This window comes from Caretta caretta, chromosome 7 (assembly GCF_965140235.1).
Source record: "Caretta caretta isolate rCarCar2 chromosome 7, rCarCar1.hap1, whole genome shotgun sequence".
In the NCBI taxonomy this organism is placed as follows: Eukaryota; Metazoa; Chordata; order Testudines; family Cheloniidae; genus Caretta; species Caretta caretta.
Genome location: NC_134212.1, coordinates 124,037,367 through 124,061,754, shown reverse-complemented (window position 1 = coordinate 124,061,754; position 24,388 = coordinate 124,037,367). Strand labels below are relative to the sequence as shown.

The window sequence follows — 24,388 nt, the reverse complement described above, 5'->3', positions numbered from 1 at the left end:
GGACCCGGAAGCGCCGGGCGCGCGAGGCCCCGCCCCCTCCCCGGCCTCCTCCGGGCCCGCCCGAGCAGTAAGTGGCGGGGGAGGGGCGGGGCTGATTCTTCCGGCGGGGGGGGGTCTCCCGCCTCCCCCAGGGCTGGGGACCTGGGGCCCCTTCTCTCCCCTCCCCCCGCAAGCTGGGGTCCCTCCCCCCAGTGTGGGGTATGGGGGCCCCTTCTCCCCCCGTCCCCCAGGGCTGGGGACCCTTCTCCCCCCTCTCCCCCCTCAAGCTGGGGTCCCTCCCCCCAGTGTGGGGTACCAGGGGTCCTTTCTCCCCTCCCCCTCCCTAGGTGTGGGGGCCCCTTGTCCGACCGTACTGGGATGTTGGGGTGGCCCCGTCCCAGTCCCACCCATCCCCACTGTGGGGTTTTGGGGCGTCACCCCTCGAGGGTGGAATTGGGCGGGGTGCAAGCAGGGGAGTGGGTGGCTCAGCCCATCGGCCTGTGCTTCCCACAGTGCTGTGGCCGTTTTTGGGGCCCTGGCGTGAGGTCCCCTAAAGGGGTCTGGTCCTTAGTAAGTGCTGAGCGCGGGACTCAGGGTTGGGACCCAGAGATAGAGGCCTCCAAATCACTGGTTGCCAGGGTGGATTTGATTTAAATCACTGTTCAGGAAGACTCGATTTAATCATGGTTTTCTATGTAAAGGTGCATTCTTGTTGGTTCTTACAACCTTAATACATATTCTTCACAACTCAGAGATCGATGGAGGTTTCGTTTTTAGAAGGTGCCCACTATACATTTTTAAACAGTATTTATTTTGAAAACTTTTCGGATGAGTTTTACAGCTATATCAGAAAATGAACGATTGTTTGGTTATTTCATTTACCAAAGGTAATTGAAGCAGATATTTATGAAGTCACTGGGAGGTGAACTATCTCCAATTCAACAGGTTAATCATTAATATTTGGAGGATTTTCTTGGAGAACATCACCAGTCAGACATTTACATTGTTTTATTTAACTAAAACAACAACGCTAAGTATTCTGGATTTTTTTCTTCAACAGCAAACATATAATATTTTAACAAAACAAGCATATGTCCCTTACTTCTCACATTTATCTCCAGACTTCTCCTTGTCCAGATCTATTCCACCCCCAGCAATCTTCTATTCATTGAACTTTTTGAAACTTTCCACTTTTAGAGAGAGGTAAGGGATTGACTCTGTGTACACAAATTTGCAGAGGGATAATAGGGTTGAGATCTGTTATTTCCCACCTCTATCTATGTATTTATTTAAAAACATGTTTGCTGTTAACAAGCATGTTACCTCTGGAGACACAAATCCACAGTTTGAGAGCTGCAAAACTAAGCATCTCTGATGGTGTCTTCTGGACTGAGCACTGAGTCTCATTGGGTAGATAGAAAGATAAATAATCTGTACAGAAGCCTGTGGAACCCCATAAGATTGGGTCCCTAATCCATGAACTATTGGAACTCATTTACAAAACTTTTCTTAAACATTACATGAATATATTGTCTCATACTATAGAATTTGAATTTATAATCCCTATTCCATGATGAGATATCTTTGAGCTATAATGTATCTTAATTAAAACTATCTTTAGATAGATTGTTTTCCTCAAAAAGCATGTTATCAAAACAATTTGATTTTTTAAAAAAAAATAATTGATTTTTATCCACCCTGCTGGTTGCTTTTGAAATGCCTGCAGTGAGCTCTGATGGCCCCACCCCCATAACAGCACCTTGCTCTGCACCCTGAATTGCCTGGTTGGGATGTGGTGTGGTCCAATCTGGGATCAGTGCGGCAACCCCACTTTTAGAATTCTTGGCCCATAACGATCTCCAGGGTTTCGGGTCTGTTTGCAATCATGGTGGAAATCTCTCAAGAGTTCAAGAGGATTTTACTTCAGGCCCCAGAATGTCATTTTTTAAAGGAAGCGTCTGACAAAACTTCATAGGAACAGAAACATTTTCATGAATTAAAATTTTTAAAATGTACAGGTATTTTTTTTTAAGTTAAATCTTTCCCTACAGTGTTGAAAACCAAATACAGGGTTGTGTTGGCCTTGTATTGACACTTAGCTTGTGTTCCTGTTAGAACCAGACTGGCTGTGGGTTTATTATATCTTGCAAGCCGCTCAGGGTCAGGTTGCCTCAGTACTTGGATGAGAGATCTCTAAGCAAAACCCTGATGCTGCAGGAATTGGACCCTCTCAGAGTCCATGCAGAATCAAAGCTCCAACATAGTGCTAGTGATGCCGGAGAGTTCTGGCTTTTGGGTGGGATGAAAACTAAGGCCCTGATCACTTGTGGATGGTCATTAAAGATCACAGATGCGTAGAAATGTAGGGCTGGAAGGGACCTTGAAAGGCCATGTAGTCCAGCCCCCTGCCCTGAGGCAAGATCCAATGTTATTTTTGGGGTGTTAACTCTGGTGGTGGTGACCAAATATGAATTCAGTTAGTTACTTTATACCTTGCTAATTGTCACTTGCAGCTGAAGCTGGACACCAGGTTCTCCTTCTTTTGCTGTCCTAGGTAGTGATGGTGTCTGAGTGTTAAACAGTTGCCACATCCCACCCCAGAGGTGGCTACATTTCAGTGCTGGAGGAATCTGTTCCTCTGCTCACCTGAGAAGTGGTTATAAGGTGATTACTATATGCGGAGCTGGTAGTGATGCCTGTAGGTAATTATCTGACATGTTCCATTATAAGAACCTCTTTTCAGTGGCTTATAACTTTGCCAAACTGTAGCTGTTGAGCTGAACTTTTCCTTTATGGGTGTCTGCCTCAGGCTGAATATTTTTGGAAAGTTTCAGTAAAAACTGATCAGCTGTTTCTGAGAACTCGGTTAGGGAAACACGTTTGCCCACATGGTGGCATTCTAAACAATTCTTGCCTTTATCTTTGGTATTCAGTGAGTGGAATAAGAAAAGGAGAACTTGTGGCACCTTAGAGACTAACCAATTTATTTGAGCATGAGCTTTCGTGAGCTACAGCTCACTTCATCGGCTCAAATAAAGCTCATGCTCAAATAAATTGGTTAGTCTCTAAGGTGCCACAAGTCCTCCTTTTCTTTTTGCGAATACAGACTAACACGGCTGTTACTCTGAAAAGTGAGTGGAATGTTAACTGCCTGCCCAGGGAGGGGACACCCTGTAATGAGAATCCATGGAGCCCAGGGGAATTGTCAAAGCCTTTCCAAAGAGGAAGAAGATGAGGGATGACTCAGAGAGGAAGGTCCCTCCAAAGGTCCTGAAAGAGGAGGAAACTGGGAGCATTGAAGGTATGTCCTGTACCCACTCCTCTCCTTTAAGAGCAGTCACACAGTCTGTCAGACCCATGTCCCTGTTTATTAACTGCAGATGTAGGGTGAGATCTGTCCTGAAGTACTATCAGGTCATTCAGTGCCAAGCAACCCTAATATCGGGGAGGGGGCAGGGCTGTGGCTAGGCAACTCTGTGTGTCAAGCCAGGGCACCCCATGGTCTCTGTCATCCTGGGGCCAGGCACTGCTGACAGTCCCAGTAATGCCATGCAAGGTATCTAACCTGTTTGGTTTGGGAAGCTGTTTCCATGTCACTGAGTCTCTGCCCTTGTGCCTCTTCTTTGTAGAATGGCTGAAGCCGGTCACAGCCTACGTGCTGCCAGCGGGCATCGGGCAGGCCAGGGCAGAGATCTTTCACAAGCAGATTGTCCAGAAGGGGGGTCGTGTCTGCAACCAGCTCTCCTCGGAGGTGACACACGTCATAGTGGCAGAAGACATGGACTGTGACCGGGCCTTTCGCCTCCTCAGACTGGCCAAGCTTCCCCTGGGGACCCAGCTGGTGAAGGCGGCCTGGCTGAGCTTCTGCATTAGAGAGCAGAAGCTGCTGGATACCACTGGATACAGCATCTTCATCCCAGACAGGTATTCAGCCCCCCGCAGCAGCTCTGTCCCTGCCCGAATTGGCTGAGATCTTGATCTTTCACCCAGAGAGCACATATGATGCCTCGCAACCCTCTTGCTGGTGGGGACAATATCATTCTCATGTCACAGATGGGGAAACTGAGGCACAGAGCGCCAAGGGGACACAATGAGTCCATAGCACAGCTGGGAATAGAACCCAAGAATCCTTATTCTTAGTCGCCTGCTGTAACTGCTAGACGCATTCCTGATTCATTAGAGATAACAAGGGCATGTTTTTAATATAACGATTAACAATTAAATACCATTTTCTGCGTATTGCAGATGGAAAGCAGAGAGCAGGCTGGCAGTTAAACGCAAGACTGGACCGGGAATGGAATAGTGGGGGGCTGCAGGTCAGGACTGAGGCATATCCACAGAGCTGTGTAGGAGGAGCCCAGGGCTGGAATAGCAAGGGCTAGACGTGGCAGGTCAGTGAGGCTTGAGGGAGCCAGGCATAGCCAGAGCAATGAATCTCTAGCTTGGGTGAGCAAAGCTAACGCTAGCTCTTTGCCCCATCCCCAAAGAAGAGAGAGGATTTCCCAGCCTGGGCTTTGGGCTGCGAAGTCTTCATGTTCCTTGCGTGTGAATCTGCTCAGCTCCATGTTGGCCCCTGGCAGGTACCTGGAGGAGGGGGATCTGCCGAAGGGTCAACAGCAGCTCCTGGGCAGTGAGACTGTCCAACCCCAGCCAGAGAAGGAAGCACTGGAGCAGAAGGCTGAAGCACAGACAGCAGCCATATTGCCTCAGGGCCCAGCCATCTCAGTACAGCGACAGGTGGAGGAGCAAAGCCTTCAAACACAGGTCAGTGTCCTCCCACACACATGCTGCATGGTTGCTCTGTTGGCTCGTGCTAGCCTAGCAAGGCTGAGGAGTGTCGGTTTCTACCCCAGCAAAAAGGGCAGCACAGTGTTTGGGGTTTTCAGTGATGTGCCAGCAATGGGTTCAGTCTAGGGTCATTGTTATTGCTTCTCTCTGCCTCTCCTGGATGCTGGAGGTGGGAAAACACCTTTTATGTGTCTGTCCCTGCAGGACCATTCCCTGCCAAACAGGTCCCAGGGCTTTGGCCAAGCTAAGCTGGAAAAACTCCACAGGGTGTTTCCCCTGCATCCTTGGGGAGACTTCCACAGCCTAAGACACCTCCCTGCTAGGAAGCTTTCTCTGATAACTTGATCCCATATTTCACCCTGACCCACTCTAACGAGTTCCCCACTCCATGGGGTTACCCCTTCAAACACCCATATAACTATAAGAGATCATATTGCTTCCCAGCACCCAATCGCTTGCACTCAGAATATACATACCAGGTTGTTAGGCTCCTTCCCCGTGAGTCACTCTCAGAGCAAGGAAGGATGATCCAGTGGTTAGAGCGCTAGCCTGGGACTTGAGACCTGGGTTCAAGTCTGTGCTCTGCCAGAGACTTCCTGCATGACCTTGGACGAGTCACTTAGCCTCTCGGCCTCAGTTCCCCAGGGTAGGGATAACACTCCTGCCCTCATGGACTGTTGATGATAAATCCATTAAAGATTGAGAGGTGTCAGGTACTATGGTAATGTGGTCAGATAATACCTTACAGAGGCAGCCTCTCCAGACCTTACGTTATCTTTTCCCCCTTTTCTGAATTCGCTCCTGTTTGTTGACACCTTTTTGGTAAGATGCTCTCCAGACAGAAACCCGGCATAGTCGTCCCAGGGCCAGCTAGAGAGTGAGCTGCTCCTCCGCACTGTGGTGTGGTGTCTCTGCCCCCAGTTACCACGGCCGGGCCTGGCACAGAACCCTGCAGCCAGTACCTAACTTGCTGTCCACTGGTTGCCTCTGTGTTAAGGTTTCTCCCTCCTTGTCCCTTAGATATATTAGCTGGTATATTTACAGGCACAATCTCCTGTGCCCATGTTTCCAATCTCTCCAGGCCCCTTCAGAGCATTCCCCTCTCTTTACTGATATTTGTGTCACTTGCTAACATAGTAATCATCACTATTAACGAACCCCACTATTAGGGACAATTGTAATATACTTAGAGATTCCATTGCAGGCCTCCTGCTTTGTGAGGAGTTTTATTGTACTGCTCACTTGGCAGCATCTGCTGTGGTTGAGATTTGATTGCAGACTTGTAACTTTTTCATAAAGTTACCTTCTGTGATTACATTTTCCAGGCCTGGTCCGTGCAGGAAAGCAGTCTTTTTAAGCATTTGAGCAAAATTTCTTGAGTCGTCTTTAGGATTAGGTTTCAGAGGAACAGCCGTGTTAGTCTGTATTCGCAAAAAGAAAAGGAGTATTTGTGGCACCTTAGAGACTAACCAATTTATTTGAGCATGAGCTTTCGTGAGCTACAGCTCACTTCATCAGATGTTTACCGTGGAAACTGCAGCAATAAGCCCAGACTCAGGAGTTGCCATCTCCTGAGTCTGGGCTTATTGCTGCAGTTTCCACGGTAAACATCTGATGAAGTGAGCTGTAGCTCATGAAAGCTCATGCTCAAATAAATTGGTTAGTCTCTAAGGTGCCACAAGTACTCCTTTTCTTTAGGATTAGGTGAGGGGGAAAAATACTTTAAAGAAAGTTCTAACCATTCTTTTAAGACACAAGCATAGCAGGAAAGGGTGAGGTTGGAATCTTAGCTTGGAAATAGCCCTCATTTAGCCATAGGCTCTTTTCTAGGTTTGGAAAAAATGTTTTTGATTTAACAAAGAGATGAGCATTTGAAAATCACAGACTGACCTAGGCTACCAGTGTGCACTTGAGGGGATGTGTGCTGTGCATTCAGGTGTGGCTAGTTAAGTTTTGCACAGGTTGCTTTAAAGAGCTTACAAGCCTTGTTGCCAACTCTGAGCTCCAGGCTTCATTCATTTTTTTTCCTAGGAAATAAAATGCAAAAAACGGTGTTAGAGAAATATTAGGGTTGCACAGTTTGTTTTCCCACTCCCTGGCTTTTTTGTCACTTAATGTTCCAGCAACAATATCAACTCTGCCACGCTGCCTGGCATGAAATATCCAGGAACTGCAACACAGCTGGTGGATGCTTTCTGAACACTAACTTCTACATTGCCTGACTTTTTAACTGCACAACCATAATACTGCAGTAACACCGGTTTTTGCATTAATACCCACCATGTGCATCTGTGCAGTACCACTGATTAGGTGACAATGTCACCCTCTAGTGGCTGCAGCCTACAGCACATAAAGGCCATTCCACTACTGCTGGTTACACTATTATCTCACATCTGTGGAACCCCTTGCATCCGAGTCACCTCAGAAGCCCTTTACATTCTGTGTGCACACATCACTCCCCTGATATGCAGCTGCTTCTTTCCCCTGTGCTTTAGGTGTGAGCTAGGTGTGATTGGGGGTGGGGGTGTATATACAGCCATGGATCATTAGAGAACACAGGCAATTCCCACTACTGTAACAGGACTCCCGCACACACTGGAGATTACCCGCCTCCCCTAGTTAGGGTGACCAGATAGCAAGTGTGAAAAATCTGGACAGGAGGCGGGGATAATAGACACCTATATAAGAAAAAGCCCCAAATATTGGGACTGTCCCTATAAAATTGGGACATCTGGTCACCCTACCCCTAGTTCTGAGGTGACTTCCTGCCCCAGGGAATGCTGGGGTCAGTGCCAAGGAAATGTTTGGTTCCAGAGTAGCAGCAGTGTTAGTCTGTATCTGCAAAAAGAAAAGGAGGACTTGTGGCACCTTAGAGACTAACCAATTTATTAGAGCATAAGCTTTCGTGGGCTACAGCCCACTTCATCCGATGCACAGAATGGAACATATAGTAAGAAGATATATATATATATATATACACACACACATACAGAGAAGGTGGAAGTTTCCATACAAACTGTAAGAGGCTAATTAATTAAGATGAGCTATTATCAGCAGGAGAAAAAACTTCTGTAGTGATAATCAAGATGGCCCATTTAGACAGTTGACAAGAAGGTGTGAGGATACTTAACATGGGGAAATAGATTCAATATGTGTAATGACCCAGCCACTCCCAGGCTCTATTCAAACCCAAGTTAATGGTATCTAGTTTGCATATTAATTCAAGCTCAGCAGTTTCTCCTTGAAGTCTGTTTTGAAGCTTTTCTGTTGCAGAATTGCCACCCTAAAGGAAATGTTTGAGAGAGACGGGCATTATTTCATTGCTGCTTTTCTGTTTCTCCCTGAAGAGGGGCTCTGATGACGAAGGAAGCGAAGGGGAAGAGACCAGCGTCACTCAGGGAGACCTGGAAGCACTAATTTCAGGACGTTGCCCTGAGACCTCATCGGGGCTGTCCAATGACAGCTGTACCACAGTGCCCCCTGCTGCTGGCAAGTGGGTTTGTGCTCAGTCCTCTGACAGCAAGAAAGAGAATCACAACGGGCACATCACAGAGAAGCTGGAAGTGCTGGGAAAAGCCTACACCGTACAGGGGGACAAGTGGAGGGCTCTGGGCTACTCCAAAGCCATCAATGCACTCAAGAGCTACCACAAACCAGTCACCTCTTACCAGGTAACCGGAAACCTGCTACCCTGTGAGCAGAGTGAAATCGGCAGGAGAGCTGGGAATAGGGACCAGTCCTAACTCTCAGTCCTGGGCCTTAATCACAAGGCTACCTGGTCCTCTCTCCAGACGTGTAGTTCCCTGGAGTTGGTCCCTGTCATGGGAGGCTGTGAACATGAGCAGTTCAGTCAGCCTGAATATGATTCATTGAGCATCAGTGTTATTTTCGAGACTTCAAGCTGGAGTAAGAAAATAGCCAGGGGACTGGAGCCTTGAGCTTCTGCAAGATGACAGGCCCCACTTTGGAGTAATTTCCTTCATAGAATCATAGAATATTATAGAATATCAGGGTTGGAAGGGACCTCAGGAGGTCATCTAGTGCAACCCTCTGCTCAAAGCAGGGCCAATCCCCAACTAAATCATCCCAGCCAGGGCTTTGTCAAGCCTGACCTTAAAAACTTCTAAGGAAGGAGATTCCACCACCTCCCTAGGTAACGCATTCCAGTGTTTCACCACCCTCCTAGTGAAAAAGTTTTTCCTAATATCCCACCTAAACCTCCCCCGCTGCAACTTGAGACCATTACTCCTTGTTCTGTCATCTGCTACCACTGAAAACAGTCTAGATCCATCCTCTTTGGAACCCCCTTTCAGGTAGTTGAAAGCAGCTATCAAATCCCCCCTCATTCTTCTCTTCTGCAGACTAAACATCCCCAGTTCCCTCAGCCTCTCCTCATAAGTCATGTGTTCCAGTCCCCTAATCATTTTTGTTGCCCTCCGCTGGACTCTTTCCAATTTTTCCACATCCTTCTTGTGGTGTGGGGCCCAAAACTGGACACAGTACTCCAGATGAGGCCTCACCAATGTCGAATAGAGGGGAACGATCACGTCCCTCGATCTGCTGGCAATGCCCCTACTTATACATCCCAAAATACCATTGACCTTCTTGGCAACAAGGGCACACTGTTGACTCATATCCAGCTTCTCGTCCACTGTCACCCCTAGGTCCTTTTCTGCAGAACTGCTGCCGAGCCATTTGGTCCCTAATCTGTAGCGGTGCATTGGATTCTTCTGTCCTCTGTATCCTATCCCTCCCCTCCAACGTATCTACCTCTCCTCCCAGTTTGTCATCTGCAAACTTGCTGAGGGTGCAATCCACACCATCTTCCAGATCATTAATGAAGATATTGAACAAAACCGGCCCCAAGACCAACCCTTGGGGGACTCCACTTGATACCGGCTGCCAACTAGACATGGAGCCATTGATCATGACTTGCTGAGCCTGGCGATGTAGCCAGCTTTCTCTCCTTCCCCCATTACTGCCTCATTCAGTTTGCAGCAGCTCAGGGAGGGGCCTTTCTCCTTCTGTTGAAGCCTCAGCTATTGGCCAGTGGCAGAGTAGGATGCACATCTGTCGTGCTGAGGCAATTGCTACGTCCGCGCTGGGGAAGTGTCCAATCAACGTTATACGGTTACACTGTGTCCTACGACGTGGCAGTTAGTCAGCCTGCCTTAAACTGGCCAAGAGGTGTGCAGAGCCCAGGCCCTGCTGCTCCTGGGCTGCCACCCACTGCTTGAGTGCTAACCTGGCTCAGAGGTGTGAACCAGTCCCCTGGACTTTCCCGTCTCTGCGCCCTGGGGCAGCTCAGCAGCTTGCCCATTAGCCAGCTGCTCTTTTGCCTTTGCCTTCAGGAAGCCTGTAAGATTCCTGGGATCGGGAAGCGAATGGCGGAGAAGATCCTGGAGATCTTGGAGAGCGGCCACCTGCGTAAGCTGGACCACATCAGCGAGAGCGTAGCAGTGCTGGAGGTCTTCTCCAACATCTGGGGAGCAGGAGTCAAGACAGCCCAGATGTGGTACCAACAGGTTATTGTCTCCTCCTTTCCAATGGAGTGTGTCTGCTCTCAGACACCGTGAGCAGAGAAGGCCTGTCGGGCCATAGCAGAGACCCCTCCTGCTATTCCTCTGCCCATGGTGTTCAGCTGGCAGGATTTGACCTGCCTGCAGAGTTTCAGCATGGCTGCTCAGAACTGTCTCTTTGCAAGCAGAGGGTTCCCCTCTTTGCTCTGTCACCCCTCGTAATGCCCTAACGCAGCTGCTGCTTAAATCCTGTCCAAGCTGCAGTGGGTGCAGGATGCAGCAGCCTGTGTGCTAAGCAATGTGTCTGGCTCTGAGCACTTGACTTCAGGCTCTATGAACTGCACTGGCTGCCTGGGTGTTTCCAGTGAGTTGAAGGTGTTGGGTTTGATCTGGAAATCGTTAAATGGCTCAAGGTCTGCGTGTGTGTGAGACCCCTCTCCCTAGGCCGTACTGCCACAGCTGAGATCACAGGAGGTGCCCAAGCAGGAGGCCCCCATTATAAAAGCGGGGGCTGATGGCAGGACATTCTCTGGGAAGGGTCTGTTACCTTGGAATTCACCACTCTACTCTGCTTTGCCAGAGCCCATATTTATTGGTCTTTAGGGCAGGTAGCAAAGTCGGTGTGTGAGGGTGGCTCTCTGGGGAGGGGTGGGGGCGAGAAGGTTTCATGGGACAGCTGTGGGGAGCCATCAGTTCTGTGGCTTGGCTGTTGGTGTATCCCAGGCTGGCCTGTGAATGTTTTGTGTGTGGCGGGGGGGAGTCTAGAACCTAGGCTAGGCCTGCAAGAGAGGCCGTCTGGGGTGTTTCATGTTGGAATCGAACAGGCTTGGTCTGGGTGCTAGACTGACACCTGCATCACAGGCTGGCCTGCGGTGACGCTGTGCTGACAAGTGGTGAGGCAGCATTCATCGTTGTGACGTCCAAGCTGCACACCTAACGGTCCTGTGCACGCTGGGGTCTCCACGGGCAGGGGGAGCCGTACAGGTAGGGTCGCTTCCCTGGGTAAGGTCTGGGCCCAGCCGCTTTGGTCACCTGAGCTGTGACACTCCCTAGACCTGCGGTGGGGGTATTGGAGGAGTGAAGTCCCTGCAGCGATTCCCTGTCTGAATGTCTCCATGTGCTCTGGGGCAGGGCTTCCGGACCCTAGACGATATCCGCACCAAGGCTCCTCTGACCAGCCAGCAGGCCATAGGGTTGAAGCACTACGAAGACTTCCTGGAGCGTATGCCACGAGAGGAGGCTAAAGAAATAGAACAGACTGTAAGTAACCCAGCTCCATGGCCATAACAGGGAATAACAGCTGGGAGCTGACACCTAAAGGTTCCCATGCTCTTGGGCCTGCAGAGCTGGGTGCTCTCAGGGGGTTCCCAGCCTGTCCCCAAGCAGAGCTGGGACTCTGGGTCCCAAGTTGGGCGAAAGTGCAGGGGCAGCAATGGAAATAAAAAGACAGAAACAAAAACGGGACCCAGACTCATTTAGAGTCTTAGAGAATCATAGAATATCAGGGTTGGAAGGGACCTCAGGAGGTCATCTAGTCCAACCCCCTGCTCAAAGCAGGACCAATCCCCAACTAAATCATCCCAGCCAGGGCTTGGTCAAGCCTGACCTTAAAAACTTCAAGGGAAGGAGATTCCACCACCTCCCTAGGTAACGCATTCCAGTGTTTCACTACCCTCCTAGTGGAAAAGTTTTTCCTAATATCCCACCTAAACCTCCCCCGCTGCAACTTGAGACCATTACTCCTTGTTTTGTCATCTGCTACCACTGAGAACAGTCTAGATCCATCCTCTTTGGAACCCCTTTTCAGGTAGTTGAAAGCAGCTATCAAATCCCCCCTCATTCTTCTCTTCCGCAGACTAAACAATCCCAGTTCCCTCAGCCTCTCCTCATAAGTCATGTGTTCCAGTCCCCTAATCATTTTTGTTGCCCTTCTCTGGACTCTTTCCAATTTTTCCACATCCTTCTTGTGGTGTGGGGCCCAAAACTGGACACAGTACTCCAGATGAGGCCTCACCAATGTCGAATAGAGGGGAACGATCACGTCCCTCCATCTGCTGGCAATGCCCCTACTTATACATCCCAAAATGCCATTGACCTTCTTGGCAACAAGGGCACACTATTGACTCATATCCAGCTTCTCGTCCACTGTAACCCCTAGGTCCTTTTCTGCAGAACTGCTGCCGAGCCCTTTGGTCCCTAGTCTGTAGCGGTGCATGGGATTCTTCCGTCCTAAGTGCAGGACTCTGCACTTGTCCTTGTTGTACCTCATCAGATTTCTTTTTGCCCAATCCTCTAATTTGTCTAGGCCCCTCTGTATCCTATCCCTACCCTCCAGCGTATCTACCTCTCCTCCCAGTTTAGTGTCATCTGCAAACTTGCTGAGGGTGCAATCCATACCATCCTCCAGATCATTTATGAAGATATTGAACAAAACCGGCCCCAGGACCGACCCTTGGGGCACTCCACTTGATACCGGCTGCCAACTAGACATGGAGCCATTGATCACTACCCGTTGAGCCCGGCAATCTACCAACTTTCTGTCCACCTTGTCGTCCATTCATCCAGCCCATACTTCTTTAACTTGCTGGCAAGAATACTGTGGGAGACTGTGTCAAAAGCTTTGCTAAAGCCAAGGAACAACACGTCCACTGCTTTCCCCTCATCCACAGAGCCAGTTACCTCGTCATAGAAGGCAATTAGATTAATCAGGCATGACTTGCCCTTGATGAATCCATGCTGACTGTTCCTGATCATTTTCCTCTCCTCTAAGTGTTTCAGAATTGATTCCTTGAGGACCTGCTCCATGATTTTTCCAGGGACTGAGGTGAGGCTGACCGGCCTGTAGTTCCCAGGATCCTCCTCCTTCCCTTTTTTAAAGATTGGCACTACATTAGCCTTTTTCCAGTCGCCCGGGACCTCCCCCGATCACCATGAGTTTTCAAAGATAATGGCCAATGGCTCTGCAATCACATCCGCCAACTCCTTTAGCACTCTCGGATGCAGCGCATCCGGCCCCATGGACTTGTGCTCCTCCAGCTTTTCTAAATAGTCCCAAACTACTTCTTTCTCCAGTTCATGTCCTGCGTCCAGCAAAGGCGTAGGACATGTCCTGCATCAGATACCCTGCCCTGCTCAGAGGAGCTGCCAAGGGCGGCATGGTTAACTGAGTGCTTTGTCAGGGACTTCCATCCGAGGATCTCAAAAGTGCCTACTTCCCCACCCCACCCCCCTGAGGATTCATAGATTCATAGAAGGTTAGGGTTGGAAGGGACCTCAGGAGGTCATCTAGTCCAACCCCCTGCTTGAAGCAGGACCAATCCCCAGTTTTTGCCCCAGATCCCTAAATGGCCCCCTCAAGTATTGAACTCACAACCCTGGGTTTAGCAGGCCAATGCTCAAACCAATCACCCACCCCCCTTTTCCCTGCTTAATGCAGATGCAGATCTGAGGCACAGAGCAGTTCAGTGTCATGCCCCTTTCCGTGTGGTGAAGCTGTTTGATTTGCAGTGGGTCTGGGTTCTGCCTGGTGCTGAGCACAGTCCAACAGCAACCGCCAGGCCAGCTGGAGTCTGGTTTTCCGCCCTGACAATCTGCACCGTGGAGCAATGGGAGCTGGGAACGTTCCCTGCCATGGCAGTTTAGACTGCAGCAGGCCTGGATTGTGGGTGCTGGTTTGTGATTCAAAGGGATCTCTGTGGTTGAAATCCCTGGCGCTGGTAATCCAGGGTGGCAAGAGCTGGTGAAGTGGCCCTTTACCAACAGAGCTGGTCTGTCTGTGTGTGTACAGGTCTGTCCCTGGCACTAATGCCTCCTGTAACTTATGAAGGGGGCAATTTGCACGTTACCCTCCGGGGCTGGGAATAGTCTCCAGCGCCTGTTCTCTGTTGCTGATCTCTCACGGAACCAGCTGCCATCACCCAGGTCCTCCTGAGCCATGCAAATCATTGTACCCATTCCTTGGCACTTCTTCTGCAAAGGATTCTGGGAGTGCCTCATGGGGGGCAGCCATTGCTGGTCATCAGGCCGGGGTCAGCATAATTGGATGAAAAATCCTCGTATGAGCGAAATGGGCTGTATCTGCCCCTTCCCACCCCGCAGAATGTTACTCTGCATCAAGGCCTTACCTCGCCCTTGCCGCCTGGATGCTGGCTCAGCCTGGGGGCACGCTTGGTCCCAGGTGTGTAAAGCCACCCAGAATTCCCAATCTGGCCCTGCACTAGCAGAGAGCAGGGGAGAGCTCGTTCTGTCATTGCTCCCTCCTGCTCTGTGATCACCATGGAAGCAGCGGCCAGTGCAACGCTGTCACTCAGCCACGGGGCCTGGCCGCGAAGAATACGCCCCCACCGGTGCTGCCATCCCCACTGCGGGATTAGAGCTATTTCAGGAGCGAGCCGTCTCTTTCCCAAGCCCGCTAGGGTGTAACACTGGCCCTTAGGGAGGAGGGGTGGGGCTATTGTTGGTTTGAGGGGATTACGCGTCTCCCCCCCACCTGGGTCTGGGCCCCAGGAGACAGACAGGAGAATGACGGGATTAGCCACCGTCCCTGCTGCCTCTCACACCAAGATCTGAGGAGCTTTCAGACTCCAGCCGGGTCTTGTGGTTCTCTAGAAATCTTCATTTGAGGCAAGAAAGGGAGCAGGGGAGGGGTCGATCTGCATGAGAAAAGCGGCCTGGCTTCTCAGATCACCTCTGGGGCAAAGGTTAATGGGTTTCTCTCTCCCTAATGAAGGATGATCCTGGAGACTGACTCGGGACAGCTGAGATTGACACCCCCCTTCGAGCCCCAGCTTGCTTTCCCTGCCCCTGCCATTGTGTTCTGGACAGGCTGGGATTGTCTCTTAGCCAGAGCAGAGGGCAGAGCTGGTGTTGGAATGATTTGTGGCTGTCAGAGTGAATGGCACAGTAATACCGTAATAGCCCTTTGCACCGCTCCAGCATTTCCGGAATGAAGCCATCAGAAATGGCTGGCTCGTACTGCCAGGTTCCACCCCAGAGGTGGCTGCATTTCAGCGCACAGACAAAGCAATCCCAACTTCTGTGCTCTGTAAGGATCTCTGGGATCCTTTGGGATGGGAGGCCCTGTAGTGATCCGTGCGTGGCTATAAATAAGTGGCACTTTAATGGCAAATGTGTCTAATATCATTAGATTGCCAGTTTTGCCAAGCCAGAGACCCATTCCTCTGGAGCCCTGCGAGGTAGGGGCCAGGCTGTGCACTTGGCTAGCAGGCCTGGAGAGGGACGTGCATTAAATCTACACGCACAGCGCAGCAGTTTGGTGGGAAGCCCTGCTGGACATTCTGGCCTTTGGCCTGTTTCTGGGCCTTGTCTCTTTCCTCGTTGTTTATCACTTAGCCAGGGGCTGGGGCTGTCCCTGGGGCTGTGACTGCTTCTCCGGCCTGTGAGTTGCTGCTGAACTCTGCCGGCTCTGTCCTCAGTTGCTCTCCAGGGCTTTTGTTCAGCGCAGACCCGCGGTAGCAGACCCAGTCAGCCACGGGGAAATGGGTGGAAGCCGAGCTGAAGGCCTGCTGTGGCTCCATTAATTATCTGTAGGCTAATGGGGTCCCCACCACCCATACCCTGCCTTTGCTTCCCCCCCTCTCTGCATTCTGCTGCTAAGGTCCCCCATGAACTCTGATCCATCCCGTCCCCCTCAAAGGGGTTGGCAGCCCAAACTCCGACTCACTGAGACCGCCACGTGACTGCAGGCCACGTTTTCTCTGCCGTTTTTGGGTCTATCTACGCGGCAGTTCCCAGCTGCTGCGCGGACGTACCCTGAATCACCCGGTGTGGAGGCAGGTGGCCTCTGAAGGGCGAGTGGCTATGCTGTGTTGCGTAGGCAGAGCGGAGCTGAACAGAAGGCGGTGGTGCCTTTTACAGGTTCGGTGCAGGCACCGGGCTTTGGCCAGCAGGTGGTGCTGTTTGTGTGGGGGAGCCATGGAGTCTGGGCCAGGGCATTAGGAGGCGAGCGCTAGTCTCTAGTTCCTGATCCCTTTCGCGTGACTCTTCCCTAAGGTGCGAGAAGCAGCCCAGTCCCTGAACCCTGGGCTGGTGTGCATGGCGTGCGGCTCGTACCGACGGGGGAAGGCCACCTGCGGCGATGTGGACGTTTTGGTTACCCACCCTGATGGGCAGTCTCACCGCGGCATCTTCGGCAAGCTGCTTGACAGTCTCCGGCAGAGCGGTATGTAGGTGCTTGCAGCCAGGAGGCTGGCTGGCTCTTTCCGAGATGGGAGGCGAAGGGGTTTGTGTCAGGGTGAGCAGCTGGCGCGTGGCACTTGCCCTGCCTGAGGATCGGACACTGAAGGTCTGAATCCAGGATGGTCTGTTGCCTTGGGGGTCAGGAGGACTTTCCCTGTGGGTGGGTGTCCCATAGTACCTGCTTCAGGGGTCTTCCGCGGCAGCATCTGGTCCTGGCCCCTGTCTGAGCCAGGATGTTGGGCTCGCTGGACCCCAGCTGGTCCTAGGGTCATGTGAAGGGGGGCCTGGGACAGAGCTCGGGAAGCTGGCCAGGTTGGTGCTGTGGCGGGGGCGGCTTCCAGCAGGATCCTCGTCGCTAGCGTTGTAGAAAGGCGGCCAAGCGCTGGTGCTCCCGGTGCAATGGGTGCAGCTTGGTGAGGGCCCCCGCTGCACCCAGGGGCAGTGCACAGGCACCCCCTTTAGGAGGTGCCCAGGGACCCGTGCAGTGGATTATGGGATGCTTCAGCAGGAGCCAGGGAAGAGGGTGGGGTCACAGCCCGGCCCCTCCTCTCACGCTGCTCCTTTGGCAGGTTTCCTCACCGATGACCTGGTGAGACAAGAAGACAGCGGCAACCAGAAGAAGTACTTGGGCGTGTGCCGGCTGCCTGGGCCGGGCCAGCGCCACCGACGCCTCGACATCATCGTGGTGCCCCACTGCGAGTTCGCCTGCGCCCTCCTGTACTTCACCGGCTCGGCCCACTTCAACCGCTCCATGCGAGCGCTGGCCAAGACCAAGGGCATGAGCCTGTCGGAGCATGCACTCCACGCCGCCGTGGTGCGCGCCCCCGGCGGCCGCAAGATGGGGCCCGGCCTTGTCCTGCCCACCCCCACTGAGAGGGACGTCTTCACGCTGCTGGGGCTGCCCTACCGGGAGCCTGCCGAGCGGGACTGGTGATGGGGCTGGGACCAACCCTATCCTTCCTGCCCTCCAGGGTGTCATGGGAGCCCACCAGCTGCCCGATGAGTTCTGCAGGCACCAGTGCCCTGGCGGGGAAGGGGGGTTCCCTGCCAGACACTGAAGGGGGACACTCCTTAATCTCATATCACCGGGCTGCTCCGGGCTCGCTCTGAGGTGGCCCTGGTGGACAGTGGCTGCTGTTGCTGCTTAGTGGCACTTTGTGACTGTCCAGCCAGGCCTGGGAGTTGGGGTGTCACCAGCTCTGGAATGTAGTTCAGTGCACCTCCGATCCCAGGAGCCCAATAGTTACACATCAGCAGACGTAGCTCCGTAGAAACGCACGAGCTCACCAGACCTCACAGCGTGGGCATGCTGTGCCTTCCTCCCATATGGCGGATCGCTCATCTCCCCCTCCCGTGTTTTCTCCAGAAGGTCTCCAGTGCCTCGCTCTGATGATGTAGATGGTGGCTTGGGAAAACAGTGGATGTATTGTTTCTTGACTTTAGCAAAGCTTTTGACACGGTCTCCCACAGTATTCTTGTCAGCAAGTTAAGGAAGTATGGGCTGGATGAATGCACTACAAGGTGGGTAGAAAGCTGGCTAGATTGTCGGGCTCAACGGGTAGTTATCAATGGCTCCATGTCTAGTTGGCAGCCGGTATCAAGTGGAGTGCCCCAAGGGTCGGTCCTGGGGCCGGTTTTGTTCAATATCTTCATAAATGATCTGGAGGATGGTGTGGATTGCACTCTCAGCAAATTTGCGGATGATACTAAACTGGGAGGAGTGGTAGATACGCTGGAGGGGAGGGATAGGATACAGAAGGACCTAGACAAATTGGAGGATTGGGCCAAAAGAAATCTGATGAGGTTCAATAAGGATAAGTGCAGGGTCCTGCACTTAGGACGGAAGAACCCAATGCACAGCTACAGACTAGGGACCGAATGGCTAGGCAGCAGTTCTGCGGAAAAGGACCTAGGGGTGACAGTGGACGAGAAGCTGGATATGAGTCAGCAGTGTGCCCTTGTTGCCAAGAAGGCCAATGGCATTTTGGGATGTATAAGTAGGGGCATAGCGAGCAGATCAAGGGACGTGATCGTTCCCCTCTATTCGACATTGGTGAGGCCTCATCTGGAGTACTGTGTCCAGTTTTGGGCCCCACACTTCAAGAAGGATGTGGATAAATTGGAGAGAGTCCAGCGAAGGGCAACAAAAATGATTAGGGGTCTGGAACACATGAGTTATGAGGAGAGGCTGAGGGAGCTGGGATTGTTTAGCCTGCAGAAGAGAAGAATGAGGGGGGATTTGATAGCTGCTTTCAACTACCTGAAAGGGGGCTCCAAAGAGGATGGCTCTAGACTGTTCTCAATGGTAGCAGATGACAGAACGAGGAGTAATGGTCTCAAGTTGCATTGGGGGAGGTTTAGATTGGATATTAGGAAAAACTTTTTCACTAAGAGGGTGGTGAAACACTGGAATGCGTTACCTAGGGAGGTGGTAGAATCTCCTTCCGTAGAGGTTTTTAAGGTCAGGCTTGACAAAGCCCTGGCTGGGATGATTTAACTGGGAATTGGTCCTGCTTCGAGCAGGGGGTTGGACTAGATGACCTTCTGGGGTCCCTTCCAACCCTGATATTCTATGATTCTATTTGTGACCCACCTGCTGATTTCTCTCCAGCGGCGCCCGGAGAGTTGGCGTGGATGGGAAAGAGACTGAGCAACAATGCTGCCTGGCAGGCCCTGGGGCACTAACCCAGACATGCGCACTGACTTCCCGCCGGGCTCTTTGGTACAGCTGCTGTCTCCTACCCGTCAGTCGGGGGTCTGCTCCCACCCACAGTGGGCTGGTGGAGGCTGATCGGTGCCCCTTGTGCTGTGCTCATTGAAAATCCAGAATGGGGCTGCAAGTGGAACGCTGCTGTTACCGATTGCAAGGCCGGAAGGAACCACTGTGATCATCTAGTCTGACCTTCTGCATGGCCGGCCAGAAACCTGCCCCCCGATACCCCTAGCTCAGAGCTTCGGAGAACACAGCCTGGCTTGATTTAAAAACTCCGTGGTGGAGAATCTGCCACGACCCTGGGAAATTGGGTTCCTGGAAAGGAAGTACAATAAAATCCACACGCTCTCCTCCTTTGCTGGTGTCCGTTAGTTCATTCTATTCTGCTCTGTCCATGTTCTTATCCTGCCCTCCTCCCAGTGACAGCTCAGCACCCTTGGCTGGCGTCAGGCACCTGGGCTTTCTCCGGCTGGAGTGGAGCAGAGCTGCTGTCCGGAGCCCTTTCCAGTACAGAGCCCAGAGCATCAGCTCTCATCTGCTTCTGCTCAGCACCTGCCTCAGCCCTTCCCAGACCAGGGCGCTTGGCTCCCCTCTTGCCGCTTGCCAGTGTTCGGGCTATAGGGGCGTGAGGCAACGGGACCAGGGTCAGTGCCTTGTCACTTGTAGGTCACTGATTTCAACCTGTCCCAGCAGGTCACCTGCGCCTTCCCCTGGCCAGGGCAGAGCGAGTCCTCATTGTGTCCTGGGTAACTGGTGGCCGTGTGGCTGTGATTTGGGGCAGGATGAGTAGAGGCGTGGTGCGGAGCAGAGAGGGAGGCATTTCTACTGCCCTAACTCTTTCCGGGCCAGGCCCCTCCGCCCTGCAGTGGCCGGAGTTGAGAGTGGCAATGAAAACGGGGGGCCTGCGAGGACAGGTGGAACTGCTGAGTCTGGCTTGGCCGAGCAATGGCAGAGACAGAAGAGCGTCGGTGTGTTTCAAAGGAGCAAGGATGGAGAGCGACCGTTGAGGGGCTCCAGGGGTGTAGCCAGGGGGCGGGAGTGGGGTTGGAAAAAGGAAGGAGAAAGAAGCCAACCGGCAAGATCAGCTTCCCGTCCCCCCCTCCCCGGGGGATCTGTGGGGCTGTGGAGACCCGTCCCTTGGGGGACATGAAATTAGACTGGACAAGGCCCTGGGCAATGCCCTCTCCGCTCACTCTGTCCCGTCTCTAACGGCATCCCCCGACTGGGCCAGCACTGCCTGACCGGGCTGCTCACTGCGAGAATGCCCCCTCCGCAGCACTGGGGAGACCCCTGGGCAGTGTGTGGGGGGGTAAATTCCCACTCTGCACCTGCCCTGGATTTTGTGCCCTTGAGGTATTCGCTGACTGGGAATGAGAGATGGAGCTGGGGACCCCCCATTCTCTCCCTTTGTCAGTCCCTCTGCAGAGGGGACCAGAGACACAATTCACACCCAGGTGCCAACCAGAGGCTGCGGCTCATCAAAGAGCCCAGCCTTGGAGTTACAAGGGCTTTTACGAGCTGGTGACAAAAGGCCGAGAAGCCTGGAGCCGGGGTGATGTTGCTGCTCTTCAAGCAGCCAGAGCTTGATGGGGGCCACTTCTCCCAGCCCCCAGAAAGAGCCCGGCCTCCCCAGCCCAGCCCCTTTTGTCATGGATTCTGTCCCGGGGAGGGGCGTCCAGGCGCCCCTGCAGATCCAGCCCCTGAGAAAATTCGCACCGCAGGATCGCATGTCGTTGCCGAAGTCATTAGCCTCGTTGTAATATCATCTGTGCATGGGCCTGCCCCTCCCTGGCCTGGCAGCGCCCCCACCCCAGGGTTAGAAATTAACCGGCACAAAAAGAAAGGAAGCTTTTATCTGTGCAAGGGCACCCCCGGGGGCAGGCCCACAAGGAGGGGCAAAGCGAGGGGGTCAACAGGGGCAGATCGGCCCCGAGACTTGCCTGGCCAAAGTGGGGCCCGATGTGCGGAGGTGAGTGCCTGGCCCGGCCGGCGCCTTCTCCTGGGTGGCAGGCGCTCAGCACCGCTGCAGGTCAGGCCAGGGGCTCTGGAGCAGTCGCCCTGGGGAGCGCGGTGTATGGGACGCAGCCGGCTTTATTCTGTGCTCGTCCGGCTCAGTGTGGGGCTGCTGAGCTAACGCTTACCCGGCCCTGGATGGCCCCATCCTGGCAGAGGGAAGGAGGCGTGGGTCCCATCCCTCTAGTCTGTGGCTTGAGAGCCAGGTCCCTCGCCTTGTGTTAGCCTGGCAGTTCTTCGGGGCAGGGGCTGCGGCTGTCTGCTGCCTACAGGACACTAGCCATGGGGGGTGAGAGCGGGGGACATGGGCAGAGTGCGTCCCATGGGTCCCAGCCAGCTCTCGGCAGGCCTCATGCAGGCGCTCCCACGTTGGGAGCGACGACTCGGCCCGTGCGTGCCGGGCTGGCCGGTGCGTTGCCCTCTCCCCCGGGGGGTCCGGTGGCGTTGTCCTCCCCTCCCCTGGAACGGTCAGCGGTGGGCTGCGTCTACGGGCGAGGGGTGGTCACGGACCGTGCCTGGGTGACGAGCGGTGTGGCCATGGCAGCCCGACCGAACTGTGTCAAGGGACGTGCCCACGGCTCAGCCGAGCCTCCCCTGCTGCCACCCCGGCTACGCTGCCATTGGTACCCGCGGAGCTCGGTGTGCGAATGCTGGAACCGCCCCCCAGCTCCTTGTGTGGATGTAGCCGCCGAACCCCCCCGGAGCCCCAGGTGTTAGCGGTGGAGGCCCCCCCCCGCCCCTGTGTCTGTAACTGGGAGGTGGGCAGGGGACCTGGGAAATGGGTGCATGTATCTGCCGAGATGGGCCCGTCCGGCCCGGGGAAGGTGCCTGCTCTCCTCTCAGAGCAGAGACCGCGTGTCCCATTTGGTGGCGTGCCCAGCGTGCCCAGCCCCACCTGGCGCAGCTCCCAGCCCACGCTGTCCCTGGGCGCTGTCCCTGGGCGCTCTCCTGCCAGGGCCAGATTAGCAGCACCCCGCCCCTGGGCTCCCGGGAAGCCAGCCCCACGGGAGCCGCGGTGGGGTGGGCCTGGAAGGCTCTGGGTGCTCCGAGCTGTACCCAGCTAGGCCTGGGAGGACTCGGTTGCCCATTCTGGGTGGGACAGATTCGCTCTGCCCCTTCGGGGTGGGGGAGAAGCTGCCACAGCTCCCTGGGCTGCGAGTCACCCTGCTGAGCACCACCCTCACCCCTGCGACTGCCCCGCAGCCGGGGAAGCGCCAGCCGCTCTCCTTGCTGAGAGGCAGGATCCAGCGCAAGGGAGTGGCACGGCTACGGGGGATGTACAAGGAACCTGAGCGAGGTGCCCTGGGCCGGAGAAGCAGGGGGCTGCGGGTCGGGATGGAGGGGCACCGGCAGAGCTGCCCCGTCAACTCTTCACGCTCCCGGGTGTTCGTTCACACCCATGGGGAAAGCCCAGCCTCTCCCACGACTCCCCTCAAGGAGCTGAACTGAGTCTGAGATGAGGCCAGAAGCCCCCGCAGTGTCGGAGCCGGCCCGTTAGCCCTTCCCCTCCCCGCGTGGGGCTGCTCGGCTCCCGGCGAGGCTGCGAGTTGCGACACGTAGGCCGAGCGCATGCTGGCTGCTCAGCTCCGGCTCGGCTGGTGCTTGTGAGCGGGGGCAGGAGCGGGAAGCCAGGGCGGCGATCGATGGCTGGGAGTGGGTAAGCTGCACGGCTGCGCCCTCTTCCCATTGCTGGTGGGGGAGGCCCAGGGCCCCCTGGCCCAGCACAGGGACCTGCCAGAGCTTTGGATGGGCAGATCTGAGCCCCCTGGCTCCCGGCGCCCAGAGAGGGAGTGGTTGGGGCACGCAGCTGGCCGAGGTACAGTCCAGAAAGCAGCTGGCTCCGCGGCACTCATGTGGGGGGTTCGGCTGCCCAGGAGGGAGCCCCCCAGTGGCAGGGTCCCCCAGGCCAGGAGGGCTGAGCCAAGCTGCCTCTCCTTGGGCTTTGCAAACCTCCCTGCCGTTCCTCCCACCCCGCTTCGGTCTTGTCTCCGTTGAATGTTTCCCGGGACGGTGGGAGCCCCTGGGGCTGGCTCGAGGGGGCCGTACGCCCAGCGTAGCGACTGCAGCAGCTTTGTCCGTCTTCGTTCTGCTCCTTTCTCCCCCAGCAGCAGGATCTGATCCAAGCTGCCCAGCCCAGCCGTCTGCCTGGGGCTGTGATCGGGTGAGGGGTGCTGACCCAGCAGGTCCTCCTGGTTCCCTGCGGGGGACTAGCCCCCGGTCACTGGGGTGACTCCGGGCACGAGGACAGCCGGCGCTCTGTGCCCAGCGCTTTGGGCCACTCCATGCGATGCTGGCGCCGGGGCCCGTTCCGAGTTTGCTGTAACCTCGCTAATGAGCCTGTCCCGCCCTGGGCCAATCTCACACCTCGCTCCTCGTCGACTCCCCGCTTCACCCCCGGGGCGGCTGTGCGGCGTGCAGGGAGGAGGATTTCAGCCCGTCCACCCCCTGGGACCAGAAGAGCCAGGCAACGTCGCCTGAGTTCACTTTCTGGGCCGGACCCCTCTGGGAGAAGACACCAACCTGCTAGAGAGGCGATGCTCACAGCCTTTCTGGGCCCCTGTCGTGCCACGGGGGCGGTCTGGGCAGAAACAGGCCTGGGCTCCCAACCCTGCTGAGGCATTGCTAAAGGGTCCGTCACCTTGCTCTCTGGGCTGCTGCCGCAGAAGCTGAGCTCAAAACTCGTCTGTGTCGTTGCTTCATAGAGGTCGAGAGGTCTGGATCCCCCTTTCCCAGACGCCCCCGGACAATGACCCTGCGGTTCCGGGTGTTCTGAACCCACCCCCGGTTCGGTGGCTGGTGCCGGTCTCTGGTGGAAAGGAGTGTTCTGGGCCGAGGTTGTGCGAGGGGCCGGGAGAGGTGAGATCCTCCGGGAAGCCCCTTCTGGAGTCAGGATCACGGTTGGGCAGCAGACGTGATGCTCACGTCGCTGTGGGTTTGGTGCCGAAAACCACCGGAGCACCAGTCCCGGCCTCTGCCAACCCCAGGGGGGCACTAACCCATGAGGACCCCATCCCACTACCGGTGGAGCTATCGGCAAACCGACCCCGTCCACCTGACACTGCCCACGCAGCCGCCCTGGGCCCTTAACAAGCCGTGGGCTGGTGCTGGGCACACAGCCAGGGCAGCTGGCAAAGCCCAGCCTCCGGAGTTGGCTGCACATGCGTATGGGAGGGAGCTG

The 24,388-nt window shown here is 54.5% G+C and overlaps 1 protein-coding gene across 1 annotated transcript; it reads left to right on the top strand.

The window, feature by feature from the left end:
* Positions 1–8: 8 nt before the first annotated feature.
* POLL (DNA polymerase lambda) lies at positions 9–19,550 on the top strand. The gene is made up of 10 exons (XM_048857281.2): positions 9–67; positions 3,086–3,280; positions 3,609–3,903; positions 4,560–4,743; positions 8,115–8,438; positions 10,119–10,292; positions 11,418–11,546; positions 16,299–16,467; positions 17,054–18,005; positions 19,096–19,550. The coding sequence occupies exons 2-9, from the start codon at positions 3,166–3,168 to the stop codon at positions 17,416–17,418; spliced, it is 1,755 nt and encodes a 584-aa protein (XP_048713238.1). The 5' UTR covers positions 9–67; positions 3,086–3,165; the 3' UTR covers positions 17,419–18,005; positions 19,096–19,550.
* Positions 19,551–24,388: the final 4,838 nt, after the last annotated feature.